A 23,643-nucleotide genomic window follows, 5' to 3' on the forward strand; every position below is an offset into this window, starting at 1 on the left:
TTTGTAAAATAATGCCACTTTAATGAGAAATTTTAACAAACTTTATATAGGAGGTGGGGAGAAAAAATACCTCATTAAATCCACATGCTAAACCACATCGAATGTGGTGACATACTGGAACTGCCATTTTCCCAAGTGCAAGTGTAGGAGCCCTCAGCTCCAGGCTCAGCCTGTCCATCGGTTCTGACCATCCCACCCACCTTGCAGGAATCTCCACTGTCCTTGAGCCAGCAAAAGGATGGTGCAGTAAATCCAAAGATGGGAGCAGTACAGCTATGGAGAATGCTGTCTTTTGATTTGTGGGTAAAAAGGGTGCCCGCTCTTTCTGGGCAATCTGACATCTAAACTTTTAAGCGTTGTGTTTAGCAGTCATTCCCAGGTGGCTCACATACTACAGCACATGTAAAGACAACAAAGCAAGTGTCACTGAGAGCACAATCACTGTAGAATTACTCATGATACATGAGTATACCAGAACAAAATGTGCATTTTCACTGGTTTTGCCAGAAATAGAATTTTCTATGCTGTACATCAGCTTGTTCTACTTGGGGACTTTAGCACTTTGACTCCCAACAGTTAAACATCCTAATGTTGAAAAAAATTCTTCCATTTCCTTCTGCAGGAGGTTATTTCTCTTCTCAGCATCTTCACGAGCACGTTCAGAATTCCTCAGCTTTATCTCCAGCATTGTGTACTTCTTTCGTTCTTGGTCCAGTTCTTCTTCTAACCTAAGTACTTGTTTCCTCAGGTCTGCACTTGTTTCTTCAATTCTTAAAACCAAAGGGGAAAGAGAAGAAAAAGAGAGGTTTTTTTAAGAGGCTGCTTGATAAATACTGCCAATAGCTATAATAAATATAAGTTGTTCCACTTACAGCTAAAATATCTTCATTCTAAGAGAAAGTCTTAGTCTTAATTGCCATTTCATTAATGTTGAGTTTAAGGGCATAAACTCCTTGAAAGCTGGAGCCTTGAGAAAATACGCTCAAATCTTACAATGCAATGCTTACTTTTGTACAACAAATGGAATGTCTGAGGAGATGTATTAACTCATCAGTTAGGCTAAGTTCAAATATATAATTCCAAAATAATCTTTTAACCTCCATGTCTCCCTACATGGATATCCAGTACAGAGGAACATCCTTGGAGGTCAGGTAGGAATGAAGTCACAGGCCTTCTGCACCATTCATTTGTGGTATTTTCTGTAAAGTTTGTCAGTGACTTTGGGGTGGGGGAATAAGAGCTTTTCATACTGTACAAGATGTTGCAAAACCCAATATTTCATGTGAGGAAAAATCTGAAAAATGGACCATAAGTTTTTCTGTGGACAAAGCTGTCCTGCAAGACTTGGAGCTTTTCTCTAAGGAGGTCAAAGAACAAGGTTCATGGGGTTTTTTTTTATTTGAAACCAGAACAGAAGGCACATCACTTGCTGTCCTCCCCATCATGTTTCCCAATCACAAGACAGTACTAATACAGAGGAGAGGGTATATCCAGATAGGAAAAGCCTAATGCACCCTTTCTGAATACTCTAGTGATCAGAAATTCCTAACTCAAAAAAAAACCCCAAAACCCCACCCCTCTTAGGTTCATTGATCAGTATAATAGCTAACTGTGAAGCTGGGGTGCCTGGCTTCTCTGTGAAAGGGTTAATTTTAAACAGGGTAAATGACACTCAACAAGAACACACTACAGATTCAACAACAACAACAACAAAAATGGGACCATTGTGACAGTCCCAGAAGGATCTGAATTCTATTTTGTGACCACCAAGAGGCAATTGATACGGGCAATGCAGTGCATCCTTTAAGCTCTTCCTTCACGTACAGCTAGGGATGGCAATATTATCCTTGTCACAACTTCCACAACAAATTAGAAAGTCACACATAGGTTTGCTGATCGCCAAGTCCAGTGGACCAACAGCTGCACTGATGAGTGAACAAATGTGTACTATGTCTGCAAAATACTGCCCATCTCAGTGAAGGCGGATGTTTATCACCCAGGTTGCTGTCTTCTGTAATACAAGAGAACTCTGCTGAAGCTAGGGTGCTTCCCCCCATGCAAATACACACCCTTTATGACTTTTTTGTTACATCCTACAGCTCTACCAATTAAATTTTTCCACCACAAACCTTAGGGCATCAGCTATAGCAGCCTAGACTAGCTGTCCATGTTCTGAATTACATAGGGTCACGGTACTTACTGCATTTCTACATACACAACATAAGAGTCCTCTCCAAGATAGTTCCAGTTTCTTAAGAGTCCCAGGTGGTAAATGTGAATTACTGAAACTCAACAGAGAATACCTGATAATTATACTAACCTCGAGGGAGAAGTGCTCTGGAACAGACTGGTTACAGGAAGGCCATAAAACTTGCCTCCCTGTGACTAAGAGAGAGAAAATGGGCAGTTGATGATGATAAATAACAGCTTTTCCATCAGCAAGTGTTCCTTACCTCTGCCCCAGGCAGGTACTGACTCTGCTTTCCCTCCACTTATGTATGTGCCAACAAAAAGCTCATATTCCTTCATTAAAATGTGCCTTGCTACACACATGAAGTTCTGCAAACCACACAAGCACATGTACACCCATAAAGGAACTAATTATTAACATTTGGAGACTAAATTATCTTCAATAAAGTAAAGCTAGTGAGGCTGCCCAAAGTTTTCCTGTTAGCAGCCTCCCTTCTTTGCTAGTTAGTGCCTGTCTTTCAACAGAAGCAGACTTTCATGCAGTCTCAAAAGGAACATATTTTTTGCACATGTAAATTGCTGCAGATGCAGTAAAAACATTGCAAAATTTTTGAGAGCTGAAAAACTTGGCTTGAAATTCACTGACTTGACAGCAAGATCCTTCAGGCTGTAATCCTGAACAGCTGGAGTCATCCTGTTTAATACAAAAAGGCAGCGATTGCATCTTGCCTGGTTTTGTGAAACTATTAGTTCATTAGGCATTTTCCTCCTGGCTACTCTGCCCTCTGAGACCTGGCCAATTTTTAGTCCTTCCCTCCAGCCACAGTGCTCTCTGTCCCTGTCCTGCTGAAGGAGAAAGGCAGGTGTTAAGAGCTGAACAGCTGAAAATACTCGATAGCTGGAATGAAGAACAGGTCTTCCTGGATATCCCTGATGTCAACAGCTGTCCCTGTTGGAACAGTTTTACTGATAACAGGTGGAAAGCCATCTCTTTTCCCCAAGGCTGCAGGTAAAAATGTGCAGATACAGATTTCCACATTTTGAAGCCTGGTCTCCTTTTGGTTTATTACTCTGTATCCCTGCAACAAGGCTTGCAAGGGTAGCTCTGCAGAATTAAATGCAAGGCACGTACCCTCACCTCCCTTCCACTCTGCATTGGTAGGGCAGCTCAAAAAGAAAAAAAAAAAAAAAAGGCAAAACCCATGAATTACCATCCTCCTTCACAAACCTTTTCCAACACACTATGCTAGCAACTGGTGTTCTCATCAGCTCTTCTGAAACACAAGGCGGGGACGCTTTTCTCCCTTTCTCCCACCCCGTGATGTTGGGTGGGAACTGAAACTGCTACGTGGCCTGATTCTCCTTCCAGCCTCACATACCAAGGCAGGACAATGCAAGAGGCAGAAAAGCTGCAGAGGCTGGCAAGCCACTGCCACAGGAGATCATAAAGCAGGAAGGTAGCAATTGAAATTCTTACCTTAGCAGCTGGCCTACTGGAAGAGGTCACAGTTTAGATACATTTTTGAGAAATTACTTAAACGAGAAAAAAGGGGCACACGTACCCCAAAGCTGTTCTCTACAATCCCTACAAACAGTCATATGTGCTTTTGGTACCATGTTTGGGAGACTGTTTGGAAATTGAGGCATGTAAATGCTACCAGAGTTGTAATAATTGAAAGAGTATAACAGTAACGACACACAAAGGAAGCTGAGAACTCAACTATTTGTAAGAAATAGGACTACAGCCCTTCTCCAGTTCCTGGTGCCAGTGCTGCAGAGCCCAGACCAATGATGATTCTTCTGAATTACAACATGGTATACAATTTTGCATATGGTTGTCTATTAAACCATATCTAATTTCTTTAAGCAACAATATTTCATGTGCATATTTCCCTGAATACATGCCTGAAAGTCATTCTATTAAGCACTTACAGTCATAAAACCTAATATACTAACTCACGAAAATGAATAAATATGACTTCCTAGTTATTAATACTCTTTACTTCCTACAGCCCCTGCCCTCACACACACCTCTCCTGAAAACTGGAAGAAATTTTTCTGAGCATAGATCTAAAAGTACAGCACCAGCAGTCGCATCAGAGTGGGCAAAGACCTGCACAGTTCATGTATCTGCTGTACAAGTAGCACCTTGCTGCTGCTTCCAGTCAGTAGCTGGCCAAGTGAGCAAAGAACCACCAGCATCCACCAGCAAAGAACCACCAAATGCACCAAAAATCAAAAGCAAGGTTTCTCGAAGTTCAACACAAAAGGGCTGCTGCAAAAGTTGTCACTAAGGTGCAGTCCCAACACCATCACAAAAAACCCTGAAGAATGGTCAAAATCAGTTTCCTGAAGAATGTTTCTGTTGGGCAAAGTAACAAAAAGCCCTCAATTTCAGACTAATTTGGTAGAAATCTTAGCACCTGTACAGACCGACCGAGTTCCTTATTGGGGCCTGACAACCCTGGGACTCAGTCCCTCCCTCTGAGACAGATGTTTGCTTTGCTGTTTCTCCCAGGCCACTGACAAAGAGCAGACTTTGGCATTAGCTGTGCAATTCTGATTTCCACTGAAAACATAGAATGTGAAAATAGTGGAATTCCCTGTGTGACAGAAATGCCATTTTTTTCATCCTCTCTTAGAGCAGAGAGATAAAAGTTGGATTCAGAGAGCAGTCAGGAAAGATCATAACCAAGTCTCTTGTCTCCCAAACCCAAACTCCAGGTCTAAAAATCTGATACGCTTGGTAGCCCGCACCCATGTTCAAACAGGGGTAATGCTGACAGACAACATTACCTTTTGATACTAGTCTCATACTCAGTCCTCTGTTTGCTGAGTTCTGTCTTTAGCTCCACCACCAAGCTCTGTAAGGCCTTAGAGCATTTGACAGAGTCTCTGGAAGCTGCAGCTGGGTTGCTCTGTTCGCTGCTGCTGCTGCATGCTTCAAACCCATCGATGCTGTTCTCCAGATCTGCAGTCTTGACCTCACTCTGAGACAGTGAGCCCTGAGTTACCCACTCGGTTTTGAGAGAGCTTAAGGTAGAAGAGTCACTGGCCCGGCAGGCTGGACAGCTGCTGACCGTGTCTACCACGGAGATTTCACATGATGATGTAGACCACGTGGTGCTGGCCATACTGTGTGTGCTGAGGGACAGGCTGGATGAAGGGACGTTGTCGTAAGTAGAGAGTCTCTGAGAAGAACACGAGTCTTTAACTCGTTCCCCAGATGCTGTCCGGCGATGGCCTCGGAGAGAGTACAGGCCATTCATCAACCAGTTCCCACTGGAGGAGAGGTTGGGGATATCTAAGGATGAGCTGCCAAGCTTTGGACTCACAGACCGTGCTCCCTGCTGGCGGAAGGAGTATTTCCATGGAGGCAGTGTCTGCACTCTTTTGTTGGGGCTGGTGGCAGGCTGAGTCAATTTGCCGCTGTGTTCTGAAGGAGTGTTTTTCACTGCAGTTCCAGGAGTGTCCTCTGGTGCCACAGCATTGCTCAAAGGCAAATCAGTGGGGCTGGGAACCCTGTTCTCCGACCTGCTGTCCTCCCCGTCCTCCTCAGAGATCCACTCCACAGTACTGCGCTGACGCACAGGTCTGATTTCCAGCTGGCTCACTGGCACATCTGCCTGAGGAACAGCAAAGATTCGCCCCTGTTCGCTTATCAGCACTGTCATCAGGTGCTGAACTAGTGAGGTGCCTGTAGGTAGAAAACAAAGGCAAGCAGTTGGTGAGGCACGGAACACCTCAGACACACACTCCCTGTCTGCTCCTTGTGAGGCACCATGCACTGCACTGGGTCTGTACAAACAACTGCTCTTGGCCTTTCTGTACAGGACTGCAAGAGACTGGAATTGTTCCCAGTGCTGGAAATGGGGACTGTGAGGGACACAGATATCAGTCTAGCTCATGAATGTAGCTGACTATCAGAGTACAAATGATCAGTAGCAATGATTAATAAATTGGCCCTCTAAGGACACCTTTTAAGGACAACGGAGGAGTACACCTGGAAAACAGGCTATATCAGTACCACAACAAGGCATGGGGTTCAGAGCCAGCACCAATCTCGGCATGTGCATCCCTGCAGGATAGCACAGCACTGTGCAGAGATGCATGCTGGATCCTGGACACACTAACCTATTAGCTGGGATGGAGCACCTCTCCGTCCAGCTTCCAAAACCAGCAGGTTTCTATGACTTATGTTGCACCCAGTTTCACTTTAAAAGAGCAAATATGTAATTAATTCTATCTTTAATCATTGTCTGAAATAGACAATAATACTAACATATTCAGGAGTTTAAGAGCCTGAATTTAATAATGACATTTCGGCCTGATAGCAAGAGGTACTGAGCTCACCTACAACTTCTATTTTATGTCTGCATGAGGAGAGAAATAAACATCTCTGGAGATAAGGTCACTCCTAATAATTTAGCTGTCGAACTTCAAATATTTCTATTTAAAATTAATGACCTAAGTTTGGAGACCCAATTAAAGTGATTTTTGTTGAGAATGGCAGCAGTATTTTTCTGTATCAGTTGACTTTGCAGATTCATATTAGCCTAAAGCTATATGAGCTATATTGAGCTATATGCTATATTGAGCATTTTCCCGCTTCTCCATTATTTCTATTTAACCAAACTTCTATCCTCAACTAACAATAAAATAAAACATTTCCAGTGCTGTTGCTTATGAATGTAACGATTAAGTCTAAAAATCCAGTCACTGGATCACCATTTTTCTCCCCTCCAGGTCTGTGTTAATACAGAATTCCAGATGACATCACTTTCATATTTTCATATGATGATTGGCAGAGACCATGAGACCACAGCATCTATGGCATCCGTGCACCTACACATGGTACGAGCACCTCTGTCATCAGCTGGACTGCAAAAGAAGTGCCTCAGGTGAACTGAACCCAAACTTGTCGTCTGTAGAACTGAACAAAAAGCATGTTGTTGGCCAAGGCTGTAAAAGATTTATCATCACTGGCCAGCTGGCCACTAGGGGAAGTCACAGCATCACACAACACATTGAGACTTCAGCTACCCCCACCTATGTAATGCTGAATAACCCCACATCTGCTTCTGTATTCCCTTTTTCTCCTCCCCACATTTTTGTACCTCCTCCCACCTTCAACAGGGTCTCAGAGCTGCCCTCAGTAATACATCCCACATCTCTGTGGCAGACTTGAAGTTCCTGAACAACTACAGTATATCAGATCATGCTCTGAAGTTGGCCTGTTACCTTATAGTGGATTGCCATCAGTGGGGCACACATCTGCAGTGCCTTTCAGAGATCACTTGTGCAGAGCTAAAGGCACTGCTACTGCTGAGGTGTGATCATGCTGGCATTCTGTGAAGGATTTCCATCATGCAGAACACCACTTTGGCTGTCCCCTACAGCTAGGTAGCAGTGCCAAGGCTGAGTTCACATATCCTGGGCACAGCCTCTCCATCTGTGCCTAGTGCTAGATGAATCCATCAAGTCTTTTTGTAGTCTTGCAAAGATGCCACAAAACTTGATGCAAAGACCCTGCTAAAACTTGCAATACAGTAGTTGTGGTCCAGTGCCACCTGGGAGAAGGGCTGTGTCCTAGCCCTAGTGTCAGCCAGCCAGAGATCATGCCCTGGGAATTTCCTGCCCCATAGGAAGGCAGATAATTTTTAAGCTTCAGATTTTTACCTCCAAAATTAATGGTGATTTTCAACTTACTTCTTGGGTTCTGTGACATTCTGACCCATACAGAGTATGCTTAGAAGACAACACTTCTAAGACACCTAGCTATAGCTCTGTGGCACAGCAATAACTACAGTCCCTCTTTCATTGTAGACTGGATGTCCTTTACGGATATCTGTCTGACCACCCAAATGTGCCAATACTAAACAGCAGTTTGGTACTTAAACACGGTCCTGCTGAAGAACGTTTAATCATTCATTTCAGCTGTAGGTTCAAAAAGAGTTTCACATAACAACTTATAACTGGGCAAAGGCATTTTCATGTAGTGGAGAGGAAAGACACTCCCAGGCCAGTGGTGACTGGGTTAGAGGCCAATTGGTACATCCCCTCACAGGCACTGGTGAAAGGGATCGCTTGACTTGTTGCTGATGGTGCAGTCAAGTGATACAGCTACCAATGAGTGCATTACTTTCAGCTTACTCTTACAGCTCCAAAACACACGTTTATCTCACAAAGGTAGTACCTACCTTCCATCATGGTCACTGGATCTTCCATTTTGGGTCGTAATATGTTTGGTCCAAATACTGTAGCCAAGTTCTGGACACTCATCTTGTTAATGCTGGAGTGAGCCTGAACTTCATCAAGGAACCTTGAAAAGCCCCCCCAGAAAAATCAAAGGAGGAGAGGAATAATAAGTCACTTCTCATATTTAGACTGTAGGCATTCTGGAGCATTAACAGCTTTGTCCTGTGTTTATACAACCCTGACACCTGAAATGCTCCCAGGGACTAGCACAGCTTAGATACTCAGTAAGAACCTGAGCTCCCTCCTAGTGTATGAACAAGAGAAAAGAGGATGACTTTTGTCAAAGGTAACAACCTACCAGGGATCCAGCCTTCTACTGGATGTGAAAGTACAGATTTTCACATTTTTATAGGAATTCTACAATTACACAGATTAAGTTCTGCCAGTTTTCACTTACAGACATGACAGAAGTAAAAAGGCATTTTACTCATCTCTTTGTCCTAGAACTAGCACTTTGCAGAAAGAGCTTAGTTTCTTGAATCTAACCCAATACAGGTAAAGAGGTAGCACAAATGCTTCTTGTGAATGCATCAGCTGAGCAAACATCAGCACAAGAAAAAGACTATGCAAGCCAAAGGCAGCACATAAAGAAATCCAGACAGACTGGCTATCCATATGTATAAGCTTGAAATCAGCAGAAAGTTTCTAACATTTTATGTTCTTGTTATTTGGAACAGCCTCTCAATAGGAGTTACAGCAAGATAAAGGCTGTAACAAACACGCTTGTACATCATTAGCCAAGTTGTAAAAAGGACCATATGACATGCAAAACTACAATAGCAGGAAATAGGACTCAGTGGCCTCTAAAGTGAGCAGTCTCACTCTGTACTCCATTTCCTAACTACTGTTAATTTTTGGATGATTGGATAGGTTTTGTCAAGGAAAAAGTTTCCTTGTGATTCTGCAATTTGGCCAATTTTTGAATGCTTCTACTTCCAGCATGACTTTTCTAGGCACTCCCATTTTTTCTGTGGCTTCACCCTGTGGTGGACACTGCTGAGAGCCAAGAACCCTCAGTTTTCTTCACAAAGTTAGAGGCAAATTCTACTTGCCTTTCCTTTCCTCAGTTCTTCACTTTGAAACATGTACAATTATATCCCCCTGCCTCAGCCATTCATCTTCTGAGGCACTTAGATATTAAAACAAAAAGCTGTACAAACACATAGTGAGGCAAAATAATTTTTTAAAGCATTCAAAAAATACATTTCAGAAATGCTATCTATCTGTACACTTGGGAAGGGCTTGACACATCTTGAATAAGTCACGGGATTCATATGTCAGTGTTTTTGTGTACTGCCTGCTCCAGATGTGCAAATCCCACTGGTCATAAAGGAACTAACAACAACAGAGACTAGAATACAACATAAAGTTCACTATGTTGTATCTAGGGTAATAGCCCGTTCCAGCTCCCAAAACACATTCCAGCTCACTTTGCAAAAAGTGGGAGAGTCAGCAGAGAGATGAGGGGAGACAGGGCTGCAGAGTCCCTGGTACTCCAAGGGGAAGGCATTCCTGACCCCACTTCCAAATCAGAGCTGAGGCCAGAGTGGCTATTCTGACTGTATCTGCTACTCAGCTTGTATCATAAATCTTCCAAGTGTGCAGTACCTGGAAAAAATGCCTTTCTTTACTGGTCTTTGAGTGCTTCTGAAATAAATAATATATTAGTTTCATTCATGCCTGCTGCCAAGGGTGTAGGTGACAGCAGTTTGCTCGGCTGAAGCTCTTGGATAAACCAAGAGCTTCCTTCAGGCAAGCTGCATGTTCACCTCCACATGCTTTATAGTAGCAGTAACTTACTTGTAAGTGAAGTTTGAATATTCATACTTCAGAGTAAATTATTTGCACGTAAAACTCAGCCTCACAAAACTTAGTGACTTTTCTAAGTGTTAATTAATTTCACTTACTTGCATATGTATTTGAGAAGGTTGTAGTTGGCTTGGGGCAAATTCTTCACCTGTCTAACCAGTTCCTGGGTACCCTGAGGGACAAGAAAACCAAGAAGGAGAGCTATTAATATAAATGATGCAAAGCAGACGTGACTTTCAGTACTACCCGGTCCTCTTTCCGGAGTCAAAACCGTGAACAGATGATAACACAAGGAAGCTTTGCTTTAAAAAAATGTGTCATCCAGTGTTTTGTGCCTTATCAAAACCCCAATGTCCAGAACTTGATTCAGTTCTCAAAAATTAGTGGAAAACTTCCTGTCAACTCTAATGGTTGATGTAGAAACCTTCAATTAGTGAGGCCTGCTAGTCTTCAAAGTCTGCCCACTGGCATTGGTATAAATGCACCAGAAAATGTGCCTTTTCACACGTGGCCTATTTGAAACTTTGAGGCATTGAATATAGTATAAATACATCACAGTAATGCTCAACTGAGCAGAGGAGAGTTTTTCCTTAAAAAAGTTAAACAACATTCCAATTCAACTACCTCCATTTTAATTACTTCCATTTGCAGTCATTCTGGGCTGTGACATACCTTTAATGTAAAGACAGAAATTTTATGAGGAAGTAAGATGAGACATCCACTGGATGAGTGACTTAAAACCCTGAAGCTACTTAAATCATCTAATGAAAACCTCTGACTCAGAAGACTATTGTCCTTCCACAGTCCCATGCATTATTTGCTCATTCCTGTCAATGCTGCAGTTGCCCTGGAGATTTGTGTATTTTTTGGGACAGCTAAACCTTTTGTGGGACAACAGATATCCAGGCACATTTGGGAAGAGTGATAGTTGTTCGCTAATGATGAAGCTAAGTAATGATGGAGAAATTCCAGAAGCAGCTGGTTCTAAGCTTAAAACTGCAGTTGAACATTCATTTCAAACTTTCCTCAATTTATTGATGACTGCTAGGGATGGAATTCTGTGGGCCAGCCTCTTACAAGGTCTTCCTGATATCTCTGGTCCAGACAAGTAAGAAAGATCCAGAGAGCAGTATGTATTCCTGCCTCCATCCTTAATGTCCTGAATGTATAGACACTTTTTTGTTATGTGTTCCATCACTGAAAAAAAGTCTTCTAATAAAAAACTGAACCTTAAAAAAGACTTCTTAAAAGCAGTAAGTCCTTTTTAATTCCTTAGCTTAAAAATTTTGCTGGTTTAACAGTGTCAACAATGGAGATACCCATAAAAGACCAGTCACTTTTGAAAATTTCAGTCTTCTTTTTCAGACTTCTAAACACGTTTGAATCAAGGACAGCTGCTACTGATGTGAAGTTTAAAGTAAACTGTTCAGGTCATCCAGCTTTCAAGTGAGGAATTTGAACTAGAAACAGGTGAGCTAACAGACCTAATTCCCTCTTGAATTTTGTTCTGTAACCCAATTTATTTCAAATACAGAAATCAGGATGGTATTTGGCACTGTATTTCAAGTGCTCTGAATTACAATACAATGGCTCCACTGGATGCAAGATGGGGCTTTGGAACAGAAACTGCAGGCGGTTGTGAACAGCTAGAAACGTGACCTAAAAGTACAAGATGCTACCTGAAAGAAAAACAGTTTCTAAAAGTGTATCACCCATGCTCTGTCATAAGGAATCACAAATGTGGTATTACACAGAAAGTATCTTCATATTTCTGGAGGTACAAACACCCGCCAGGTTAAAAAAAGCTTTCTCTCCTGCTGCAGCATTTATCAGCTCTGCCACAGGTTCATACCCACCAACCACCTGACCCAAAGATGGCAGAAGGCTGAGCCTAGTGACACCACAGCTGAAGTGGAAAGGAAAATGCAAGATAGAATCTGCCGTGTTATTAACCAATAGCACTGATCATGCTTATGGCTGCAGCCTAGCAAGCAATAGAGGCACTGCACTGTCATTCATCACAATATTTTGCAGTAATAACTCTTCCCTCCTTGAAAACTCTGCATGTCTAATTTACCACAGATGCATCCTCTCCAAGGAGTTGTCCCAAACCCAAGGATTTTGCAAAGAGAGTAGCAGATTGGCACCAATTAGGAGCTTCTAGTTGGGCTGGAAAACAAGCAACCCTTAAGATGTTCACTCAAATTCAGACCCCACTTTAAAAACTCAGAGCCACGCTATTAGCCCACTGAACTACTTCTGTGTGCATCTCTAGAGTAAAGGCAGCAGCAAAAGCTAAAATATTACCTTGTCAAGTCAGCTTAGACCCAAATGAGTTTTTAGAAATTTGAAGATCTTTCATTAATTCTTACTCTAAAACTGTTTTTCATTTTCAAGCCCTCCACCCAACCAGCTGGGATCAGAATTAAATATTTTTTAACACTGCAGTCCTGCTGAGATACCTGGAGGCCTCAGCAGAACCCAAGGTCTTCGTTCCTTTCCGTTTGCATTCCAACACCAGAGACTAGTTGGGTGCAGAATGAAGATGAACAGCAATCTGAATACAAAATTGAAAGCTTAGGGCAGTGCTATAGTATTTTTTGCTGCAGGTAGAGATGAGGCCAAGGTAACATCACAGTAATTCCTATCTACAGGCACAATGTAGCAGCATGAGGTGCCAACAATTTTATCTGAATGGCTATTTTACCTTAAGTAATTCTGTTTTTATTGAATGGGTGCACAAAAGTAAAGAAAATTATTTTTTTCAGTCCAAAAGTCTCATTCAAAACTTCCAAGTTAAAAATGAAAACACAATAGTACTTCAAATTAAAACAATAGATTACTCTTTTAAAATATTTTTTTAAAGTAAAAGGTTTGGTCTTGAAAGTCCCTGCTTATCAATTTGTGCTAAAAAATTATGTTTTCAATGAAACCACATTTTTGAGCAGGGGGATTTTTCCATGTGAGAGGCAAGTCAGGCTGTATAGGCTGGGTATGACTTTGTGCTACATTCTGCTCCACACGCTACTGTGCTTGTAGAGCCCTATCCACCCTTGGTGTGTGTACTCTACCTTCCTTTCTAAAACAGTAAACAGCCCTTGTTAAGGGTCCAGATTTTCCTAACAAACAAAAAAGCTTATGTTTACAACAGCAGCTTGACAGGACAACTTTGCACTATCAGCAGTACCATATTTTGTAAGCTTTAATTTTGGCTATCTAGTGCTCCTCATCACCTTTCTAATCCAAAGAGAATACTGCACTACGAGTCATTTGAGTTTGGCCCTGCTCCCACAAAACCAACACAGATGTTGCTTCCCAAACTGCTGCAGCCTGTGCAGGCAAAATCAGGCAAACTACATAGTTAATAAGCTGAGCAGTGATATGCAATTATGTTTGCCCAACTTGGCAGTGTCTCTACTCTTGTGCAATAGTGCTTAATGGATTCCAAACTTCCCAGTCTGCACATCTAATGACCAAAAAGAAACCAGCCCCACTGTCTTAGAAACACTGCTGTTTCTTGTTAAATCAACCATTGTGCTGTCTGTAACACAGCACCCTGTAGAGATGCCTGAGTTGACTGAGTATTGTCAGTCTGCCTTATTAGGCAGAAAATCAGCAAGTTTTGGAGCTAGTAGAGATGTACCTGTATTAAAAGACAACACTAGTGCACTGACACACTGATGTGACTGTGTCTAGGATGCAGATGCATATCCATGTGTGGTAATATGCTGTGCCATGCACAGAAATTTGCTTTCTTAGAGAAGGCTAGAGGATATGTCATGTGAGTACAGATAGTAGCAAAATTGCCTTTTATCTGTAAAAAACTGACATTACCAAATACACGACATTTGATGTAGGCAAACAAGCCTGTTCCTATGGGCATCATGAAGGACTCCTCAGAGCATTCTGCCAGTTGAACTAGAGGTGAAACCCAGGTTCTCAGTAAAGAACATTTTTTACAGTCTCCACCAGATATAAAGATGTGAGCACACTCCTGAGGCCACACACAGCAAAGGGACAGAACTGTGGACTGTGACTTATAAGCCCTCAGGACTTTGTTTCTTTAGCTGACACTAGTAACAACCTTCACAGCTTCCTTAGACCTCTGTTTTAGAAGATGGCACAGTTCCACCTGCGTTAGACCAGATCCAACGTGCCTCTGCAGTTAGCAAAGAGCTCAGGCATCACCACAAGAGGAACAATATGGATGAAACAGATCAATCACTCATATTGTAAATTATCCTGCTCCTCCCAAGCAGTGAATCAAAATTTCCATGATTGCTACAGACTTGGAGGTTTTTGTCAGCCCCTTCCCTTGCCTGGAAACTAAAAAGAGGATCATCATAAGAAGCTTCTGGCAAAGTATTCATAGTATTATTTCTACCATTTTGGGGTAATATCATAGCCTGCCCTTTTGTAGTGCCTTTCCTCCAAGAGATACAAAGACCATCACACTGATGAATATCTCAGCCACCAAAAACTTTGGGAAGCAGAACATGCTGTTCTGTTATATGAAACTGAAAACGCAGAAAAATTGAGTGACTTCATACAGCTTGCTACTGGGTCAACAGCAAGGCTGGGAAAGGAACTCAGATCTCCTACCTTGCATCTCTTGCTGATTATGCTATAGAACGGCTTTGTTCAGAAGAAAGAAGCATCAGCCTACAAGACTGACTTCACAAAGATCCTGCTTCAAGCGAGAGCCTGTGATATCAATGCCCAATTCATGGCTTCAGGAAAATTCAGGGGGAGGCTCCCAGGAACTTCATTGATTTAAATCAGGACTGAAGAGTGATGAGAAGAAAGCTGTACTACATTGAGCCTTGGGAACAACCTTTGAGGTAGAAGGAGGTAGATTAGTAGGATCACTGACCTCTCCCTCATCTTTTGAGAGTAGCTGTCCGCAAGAAAGAAAGTCTTCATATTTGGCAAAGGGGATGACAGGCTCTGGCAGCTCTCGAAGGTAAAGCTTCAGGAGGGACGCCACAGTGTGAACATCTGTGTTGCTGCAATAGAGAAGAGGGAAGGAAATTTAGAAAGACATGCTACCCCGAAGATTTATGCGTTTTGCTGGGGGTACATCAAGGGTCCCTCTTAGGGACAGGAACAAAGTAGGCACACGGAAGGAAGCTGTTCTGCCACATATTTGTACTAGGCAGAAGAGTTTATCTGGGAACAAGGGAAGTCTCCAGTTTTGTCAAGATATAAATGCATCTCAGGCAGTACAGGTAATAGAAGGGTTATGTTCATGATACTGCTTAAGGCAGTGGTTCGTCAGCCAGTGTGGATCAGGAATATGAGTGATACAGTCCAGGCAAGTGCACAGTGATCACATAGCACTAACAATATACCTCTGCATCCTCGTGCAATCAAACAGAATCTGTCATCCTCTCACTGATCCCTACTGCCTGATACTCTCCCCAGCCAGCACCCACCTATGTCTGATGGACTAGGCTCCCAAGTATCCTAATCAATCATTCAGAAAGAAATGGAGGAAACAGTATTTCCTCCAGGCCTGCTATTGCTATTTGACATGGCTGCCTGGCTTGTGGGTCACATCTTCTCTCCCAGGCTGGGGTATCTGGCATTTCTAAGCCCATCTGTTTTGCTGGGTTATCAGCTTTTCTTTTCTCTCACACTCCAGGAACTCCTTTTTCCTCTTCTCTCTCCTTTGCTTTAAGTTAGGGTTGAGGTGTCTGATCCAATGATGAAGATGCACCTGTTCTTCCCTTTCCATTTCCTACCCAGCTTTGATGTATGGCAATACCTCTCCTCATTCCAAGTCTCCTGTTGTACAACCATATTAATCTTCGCAGATGACCTCCTCAAAGGTTTTGACTGTTGGAAATCTAAACAAATTCTATCACCAGCTCCCCACTACCCACCATTGCCCCGATAGCCTTTAAAGAACGCTGAGAAAAACACATCAGAACCATAGGGCAACAGAGCTTCAAATCCTCACCTCTATCTAAAAGCTGAATCTCTTCTGCGCACATGTTTTTGAGCATTTTTGGAACACACAGCTAAAACAAAACAGGAAAAATGACAATAGGAAGCTGCCAGCAGCAACCACTTGCTACTAATTCTGATAATGCTGTTCCTACAAACAGCTTCATCATATTTGAGAATACTGCTGTTTCACAAAGTGGTTTTCTTCAGTTGGTTATAAATGCTTTACAAATGAGGTCGGTACCATTATTCTTTTTTTCTTTCTTAGTGTGGAGTTTCAGGCATGGATGGTGGATATGACTATCACTCAGAAGCAGAACCCAGACTACAGCTTCAAGGCACTGGCTGCAGTTATTGTTTCATACACAAAGCCATGTGAAATCCAGCCAAACTTTCAGTGGCATGGAAGTGCAATAGAAACAGACTGCTGTAGATGCTTCCAAAACAGCAACACCTGGTCTTTCGTAAGCATATACACATGCATTTAAAACACTAATTGGAAAAATAAGTATTTTAAAAATAAATATTTTAATTATCAGTCATCCCAGAGATCTGACCCACCTTGAGGTATGCAGACTCTAGCATTTGAAAGATCACTGTAGATGCAAAAGGCATCTAAAAGCACTGACTGCAACCAGAAAGGAAAAAAAGGGGAAAAAAAAAATCCCTTTCACTGCTTTCACTGCACCTGATTTGGAAACAAGCATTTGGATTTCACACTTGCAGAAAACATTTGCCACTGCTTAGGTATCATAGGCCATACGCAGATAGTTTAGTTACACATAGAGAAAATTATGCTTATTAGGAAGAGAAGCATTTATTTCTCTCAGCCAGGTTGGAACTGCCTCTCCTTTCTCACTGTCTGTGCCTATACATATCAAAGACCAGAGCGCTGAGCCTACAAAGTCACGGTGGACATGGTGGAAAGAGCAGAAGGCGATGACCAGGAGACTCTCAACTCACACTACTCGGGTACCCCCAGGCTTGCCTCCTTTAATTCTGTACTAAACCTTCAGTTATCACATTTCAAATCAGCTACCCAAAACACAGGCATTGCTTCATGGAGATCTTTACTGCCTGTGTTAAAAGTGAGACGTAGCACTGAACTATTTAGCCAGTGCAAATGCCTATGGAAATAAAGGTGTTTTCTGCTTTAAAAATGCTGGGAGGAGGCTTGGCTTATCTTCATGATAATGAAGTTAGTATGGATTAGACTAAGGTAAACCTGAAAATGAAACTGTCATTCCTAATTAATTCCTACTGTAGATACTCCTGTTTCAGAATGCGAGCATTTTCCAAAATAACTTTGCTCACTTTCACATGAATTAAGATAATTCTAATTCAGAATCAGAACACCCAGACATTCAAGTTAAAAAAAACCACAAAGGTTTTGTGTAAGAAAAGAAGTGAGACAATTTGATGATTTCAAACTTTATTTTTTCATGGAAATATCTCTAAATATTTGACACTTCCATTTAGGGAGCAAATACTGACTGTGGTTAAGAATCAAAGACAGGAGGATGGGTGGTCTGGGAAGCTGAAGGGAGGGAAGAATTAGAAGAATGTTCCAAATAAACTCAAAGGATATTCTTCCCAGGATGATACCAAACACTCTGCTGCCTACGCAGGAGAGCACTAGTTCGTTCTGCAACGGTAGGCAGGGATGCATCGGCAATGTCAAGACTGACTGCAGGTCCAGCGGAAGTGATCTCTTGGTTAATGTGCTGGCAATACACCAGGTGCTGCCTGCATCACCTGGCAAAGTGGTACTAGTGAGGTCCAGCAAGAAATGGAGCCAGGTCTCCAAGTCCGGATCCCAGATCTGATCCCAACTTCTGGACTTGGCATAGAGATTGGGCCAGATCTGCACAATGGCCTTTGATCCAAATATCCCTGGAGTTTAAGGTCTCTGTTAGGATCAAAGCCCATTTCTCAAAGCACTGTTTAGGTTAGCACAATGCCAACCTTCACTCTGAGTACCATGTAGGTATGAGAGGGAAGGAAATGTTAATTACAGAGTATGGACAGGATTTGGCTGCAAGGGCCCTGAAAGCATCCACCTTCCTGATGATTTGACTGCCTGGGCTCAGGGCCAACATAGAGATAGCACAGCTGAGAGCTGCTGCCCTTCCCTTGCTGACCTTGAATGGAGCACTCTGAGCCAGGGCTCACACTGTCCCCATGGGAGCTGATATTAAGCTGAGCCTCTACCATTCATCCCGTGTCAGAGCTACAACTCTCACTGCCTCACAACCATGTCTGTGCCTGGCTACAGACCCTGTTGGTCTGGACCCGGGGCCTGACTCATGGACAGATTACCAAGCCTGATCTTGGCCCTGCCTCGTCACTATGGTGATCACTGGACTCTGTCGCTGCCTCTGCCAGCCTTGTTACCACACTTGGCTCCTGACTCACCTTGTTTTGCGGACCAGCTGGCCCTTACTGCTCTCTGACATTGGCATGGTCAGTAGAGCAAAAAGGCAGGTAGCATGTCTTTGTACCAGGCAAGGAGTGATTACATTAACACTGGAGTAGCCCCATCTAGACTAACAGGCACAATTTCTCCCTCTGCTCAAGCACTTAGCTGGATGAAAGTCTCTGTTCCCAACACCATGCAGCAGAAAGCACTTTGAATTAAGAGAATGAAGGTGTGGAAAGAACATGTACGCTAGTATAGCTGCTGCAAGGCCATTCCTGTCAGATTTTACATGTCACAGGTAAACTAGCCTGAATTTGGTGATGTCAACTCACCTGTCAAAAAGGGGCTTCTCTCCACAGTCAAAAGAATCCTGCAGATCTTTGACAAGGTTGGCTTGACCAGGCATCCGAAAGAGCCCTTCCTCTGTAAGACCTCGCTCCCGAATAAAATCCACACACTGTTCCACCAGCAGTGGGGCCAAGCGCTGCCCATACTTCCTCTCATACTGTACGGTGTCCTCCAACCGCTGTCCAAAGATCCCTGCCAACAGAGAGCAAGAGACACATCTGGGTGTCAGCTTAAACTCTTCTTGAGCTATCGCTCAGGGCATATGATGAGGGAAACTTTCACATGAAGGGGGTGAACCTGTGTGAAGGTCCAGTTTCTAACAGACTCAGAAAGATAAAATTATTTTTTAAATCAAGAATTATATGCTGAGTGTTTTGGTTTTTTTTCCTGCTTAAGAGTGCTTCAAACTATCCTCTGCCTTAAGCCAGTTTGTATCTCATTATACACAAAGAAGGTGGGGTTAAGATTATGTTTAATGGTTATCCACAGCTGTACAGAATTATACTTCCATTGCATTTTCTATCCCAAGAATACCAAAACAAAGGCTACATCGACTTTATGAGACACAATTCCTTTCTGCTTGTACCCAACTCTTAGCTGTCACACAGTTGCCCTTGAACAGTTTGCAGCTGCCCAGCCCAACAGGCAGCAATCCTGCTAGCAGGGGATTGCTAACATGACAGAATACAGTTGTCAACATAAAGACTGGCTACTGTGAAAATCCCTTGCCATCCTGCAAGCTTTGCATTTCTATTTTTCCTTTAATTAAAATTGCTGAATAAAAATTAAACCAAAGTAAAATGCGTGCAAAATACATTGCCCTTCCCACTAAAATGTGTGTACTGTACTTCCTGCATCTTGAAAATATCAGAAGCATCAGATGCTCTAAAACCAGAGTGGCCTAGGTAATACTTAAGTCACATCTATTGTAGACATATATCACCAAGTACAAAGCACTGTCTCTCTCTTTGGGGAAACTGGAGTTCCTGGTCAATACCAGCTGCTGAATGCCACTATTGGCACCAGATATTTTCAACAGCACAGAAGGGGCTCAGGCTGTAAGATCCAGAGGTCTTAGTTCAATACCTGCCACTAGGAAACTGTTCCATCTAAAAAGACAGCCACTGAGTTGTGTTCTGAAACCATCATTCTAGCACCCTACAAAGTGTGGTGGAGTCAGGGAGGATAGCATCCACATTAATCATATTTTGGTACTAATAATAAGAATTCAGTATGTGAGAGAATCCCAGGATCTACTCAATGTCAGATGAGATCAGACCATAGCAGATAGGAAATCCTATTCAAAGGTTTCTCAAAGGAACAGAAGCTTTCCACTGATTCAGAACTCAGTTAATCCTGCAGGTCTGAAAAACACAAAAGCAGGATGCAATATTGGAGTTATGCTATGCTCCCAACCAATAGCGAGAAGCAGTGTTTAATGGATGCAGGTGTGTGCTTATACCAGGTCAGGGGATTTGGTCATTTTTAAGGCTTGATGTACCTTGCTGCTAGTAACCACATTTTCCATTTTTATTTTAGTGCTATATTCATGGGAGGCTGATAACTCCTGGCAGGAAGGTTGCTAACCGCCATTCACTGTCCTTCATAGGAAACATCATGTCAAACCATGCCTGCTTTCTTGTATTCAGTCCAACCCTGCTGAATCCTCAGTGAAACAAACCTTTCACTAACAGTTTCAGCTCCCTCAATGAAAGACAGGAAAAGGAACTTAAAAACCAGTTTCCTTTCCCTGCCAGTTTGTTACACATCAGAAGACAGAAACCTTCCTTACACTCCAGCCTACACAAGTGCATTACATTATCAGAGCTGGAAGGCCATGAAGAGTCTCAAAGGAAATTCCCCCCTTATCCTGGCAGTGGGGCATGCCCTGAAGCATGGGAGTGACTTATCTTTATCACTGTAAATACTGGTTTTCTTGCAGAGTAAAGGTTTTATTTGTTCCCATTTCTAATCTGTTCGAATTTTCACTGAGGGGGGTGTCTCTGAAGTCACATTCTAGGACAGGGAATCTCTTCCTGTTTTTGAACAGGTTGCTTTGCAATCTCATCATGTAATCCATGCTGTCACAATGGAGCACAGCAGAACTGCTTGGTATATGGGGTCAGCATTGTCCAAGTGTTTCCAGGGCACCTTCAGAGGCTAGGCAGCCATGAAAGAAAAGTCTTTTCAGTCCAGTTTCTCAGATAACTTGCAAATCCAGATCGTAGCTGAAAAAGTGAAGTCTCCATGGCCGATTCATCTCTCAGCCTCTCTGCTGATCCTGCTTATGGGGGAGTAACTCTGAAAATTGCATATCATAGTAAATACACACAGGAATGATCCAGCTCACAAGAGTTGCAAGCAACAGTGCAGACCAGTCAGCTCTGAAAAGCTGAGCAGGAACATGTGTCCTGTCTAACCTCCTTCATGCTATTCTGGTAGTGACCATTCTCCTTCTTCTGACCTGAATGTTTGATTCTGGGCCACAGGCCAATGCAAAGTAAGGTCCTTCAGCATTAGTTACAGCAAGCTTGGGTCAGACCCCAGGCTGTGCACCTTAGAGACAGAGAACTCCATATCCTACCACCAATCTTTGAGCTAGGCTTGCTCCCACCAAACCTATTTCCTTAAAGTGATACATGGTATTCACTCTTCTAGATGCAAGACATACAGGTTTATGGAGGTTAAGCTGTGGTAAATGTCAGGGCAATTACAGGATAGCAGCCCTCTTTTCTCGAATGTCTACTTGTTGAATCAAGGCCTTGTTTCCTAAAGGGCTTGTCTAGAGAACGCTCTGGGAAAGAGGTAAATGCCCTGCATTCTCCGGGTATACAGAGATAATGTTTTTCCAGAAGTTCACGTTCTGGTGCTCTAGACTTAACTCAGAGCAAGGACAAAGGCAGTGTCAGACACACATATACACAAGCACACACAAAACAACTGCATGCATCATCTCCACTTTCAGTGTGAAGCTTTGTCTGCTTTTCCCTAGCATTGGCTGGTCCATGGTCAGCAACGTGCTCTACTACATTTCAGGCAACATCAGTCCTTGCCTTCTCAGTCAACCTGGATCGAAACAGCAGCATCTTTCTGTAGATAAAATCAACCCATCAGTGACTCCTGGGTAACAAGTTGACTGCAGCCAAACAGAAACCACTGACACAGAGGTTAAGGAATGTGATGCTAAGACAACAGAGATAGATGGGTGACCTGCTTTGAGATTCAGAAGGTACAGCAAATGGACCTTTCACAAGCACACTGTTAACATTACTATGGGTGTCTGCTACAGAACAAGATGCTGGGGACCTTGTCTTTACCCCTATCAGGCATGGAGGTTGGTAATACCTTTTTCTTCTGGATGGGAACAGCAACCTTTGGAGGATTGGACTAGATGATCTTTTGAGGTCCCTTCCAATCCCTAACATTCTGTGATTCTGTGATTCTGTGAAACAAAGGCACTGTAATATTCTTCTACTGCAATACTGCTCACCTTCCTTCACACCATTGCAAGTAGGTAACAAGAAAAACCAGCCATGAAACCAAGACTGACGTGATTGAGGATAAAGTTAATCTATCATATGATGAGTGAAAGAAGCTGGCACAAGCATGGATTTCTTGTGTGACAGTGCATGCCTAAGGGCTGTGCAGGTAAGATCACAAAGTCCTCACAGATTGCTTTTTGCTGAGGGGAAGAAAAGACCCTGAAGCCATTGCCAGGGTGGAAAGTCTTCTCCCAGCCCAGTTTTCTTGGCTGCCTCCCACCTAGGTTTGGCAGCCCCACTCCAGCCCTACTCCAATTACAGATCTATATTTTCTCTTTCCCTCAAATCTGAACCCTAATTTTTCAGAGAACTGCTACAAAAGGTGACCAAGCATTGCATAGCCAAAGTGTTTTCCCCAAGTCAAGTCTGCTGGTAACTGCAACTTTCCCTTTGCAGCCTAAATTACACTGCAGCTCTTTTGCTTTTTCTTTCTTTCTATCCTAGCCCTACTTTTTTTTGCTGAGACATAGATAAGAACCACCCCCCCAGCCACTGCTCAGAAGAAAGATTGCTCCTAGGCCAAGTTATTTGGCAATAAGAGCATTGGGGTTGGGGTTTAGCGAGAGAAAGCAGAGAGCTGCAGTTAGACTGGGGCTGGAAAGTTTGCCTTGGAGAAATTGCTCATCTGTGCAGTGGCTGCAGAGCTTTTGCATGGTTTAGAAAAGGAAATTAGTGTTAGGGTTCAGAGAAGGAGGAAGCTAAGAGCTATCTTTGGAATGGGGCTGGAAAGGGACTGTCAAAGGCAATTTGGAGCTGCTGACAGTTACAGGCTTGTGGAAATCTTTCATCTAAGCATCTGCTGGGGGGCCTTGATGAAGTCTGCCCTCAGGAAAATTACCACTAGGGCTCTCACAGCTACACTGGCAAGACACATAGCAGATGCACCTACATCAGTCTCCCAGGGCTAAAGAGGGCAGACTGAGGAGGCAGTGTTCAGCTAGCGTTGTAAAACTCATCTCACTTGAGCTAGGTCTCAGAAGGGCTTGTAAAACTGATGTAGTCAAATGTCCCTGAAACTATCAGGATATGACCACATCACTGGGCTGGACAGGGACTGCCTTGCCTTGCAAGGAAAAGCTAATATGAAGCCAGTCACACACAGCCTCATCTGCTGGCTCCTCAAGGCAC

The 23,643-nt window shown here is 42.9% G+C and overlaps 1 protein-coding gene across 1 annotated transcript in view; it reads right to left on the reverse strand.

Moving 5' to 3' along the window:
- The window catches only part of ARHGAP22 (Rho GTPase activating protein 22), a 128,207-nt gene continuing 104,564 nt past the window's right edge, over positions 1-23,643 (reverse strand). The window contains exons 4-9 of the mRNA XM_065638780.1: positions 18,958-19,165; positions 15,131-15,263; positions 10,356-10,429; positions 8,391-8,512; positions 4,987-5,887; positions 1-770 (exon numbers count right to left, since the gene is read on the reverse strand). Of these exons, the coding sequence (XP_065494852.1) occupies positions 542-770; positions 4,987-5,887; positions 8,391-8,512; positions 10,356-10,429; positions 15,131-15,263; positions 18,958-19,165 (1,667 nt within the window). The 3' untranslated portion in view covers positions 1-541. The remainder of the gene's footprint in view (positions 771-4,986; positions 5,888-8,390; positions 8,513-10,355; positions 10,430-15,130; positions 15,264-18,957; positions 19,166-23,643) is intronic.

Source organism: Caloenas nicobarica, chromosome 7, assembly GCF_036013445.1.
Source record: "Caloenas nicobarica isolate bCalNic1 chromosome 7, bCalNic1.hap1, whole genome shotgun sequence".
NCBI classification, from domain to species: domain Eukaryota; kingdom Metazoa; phylum Chordata; class Aves; order Columbiformes; family Columbidae; genus Caloenas; species Caloenas nicobarica.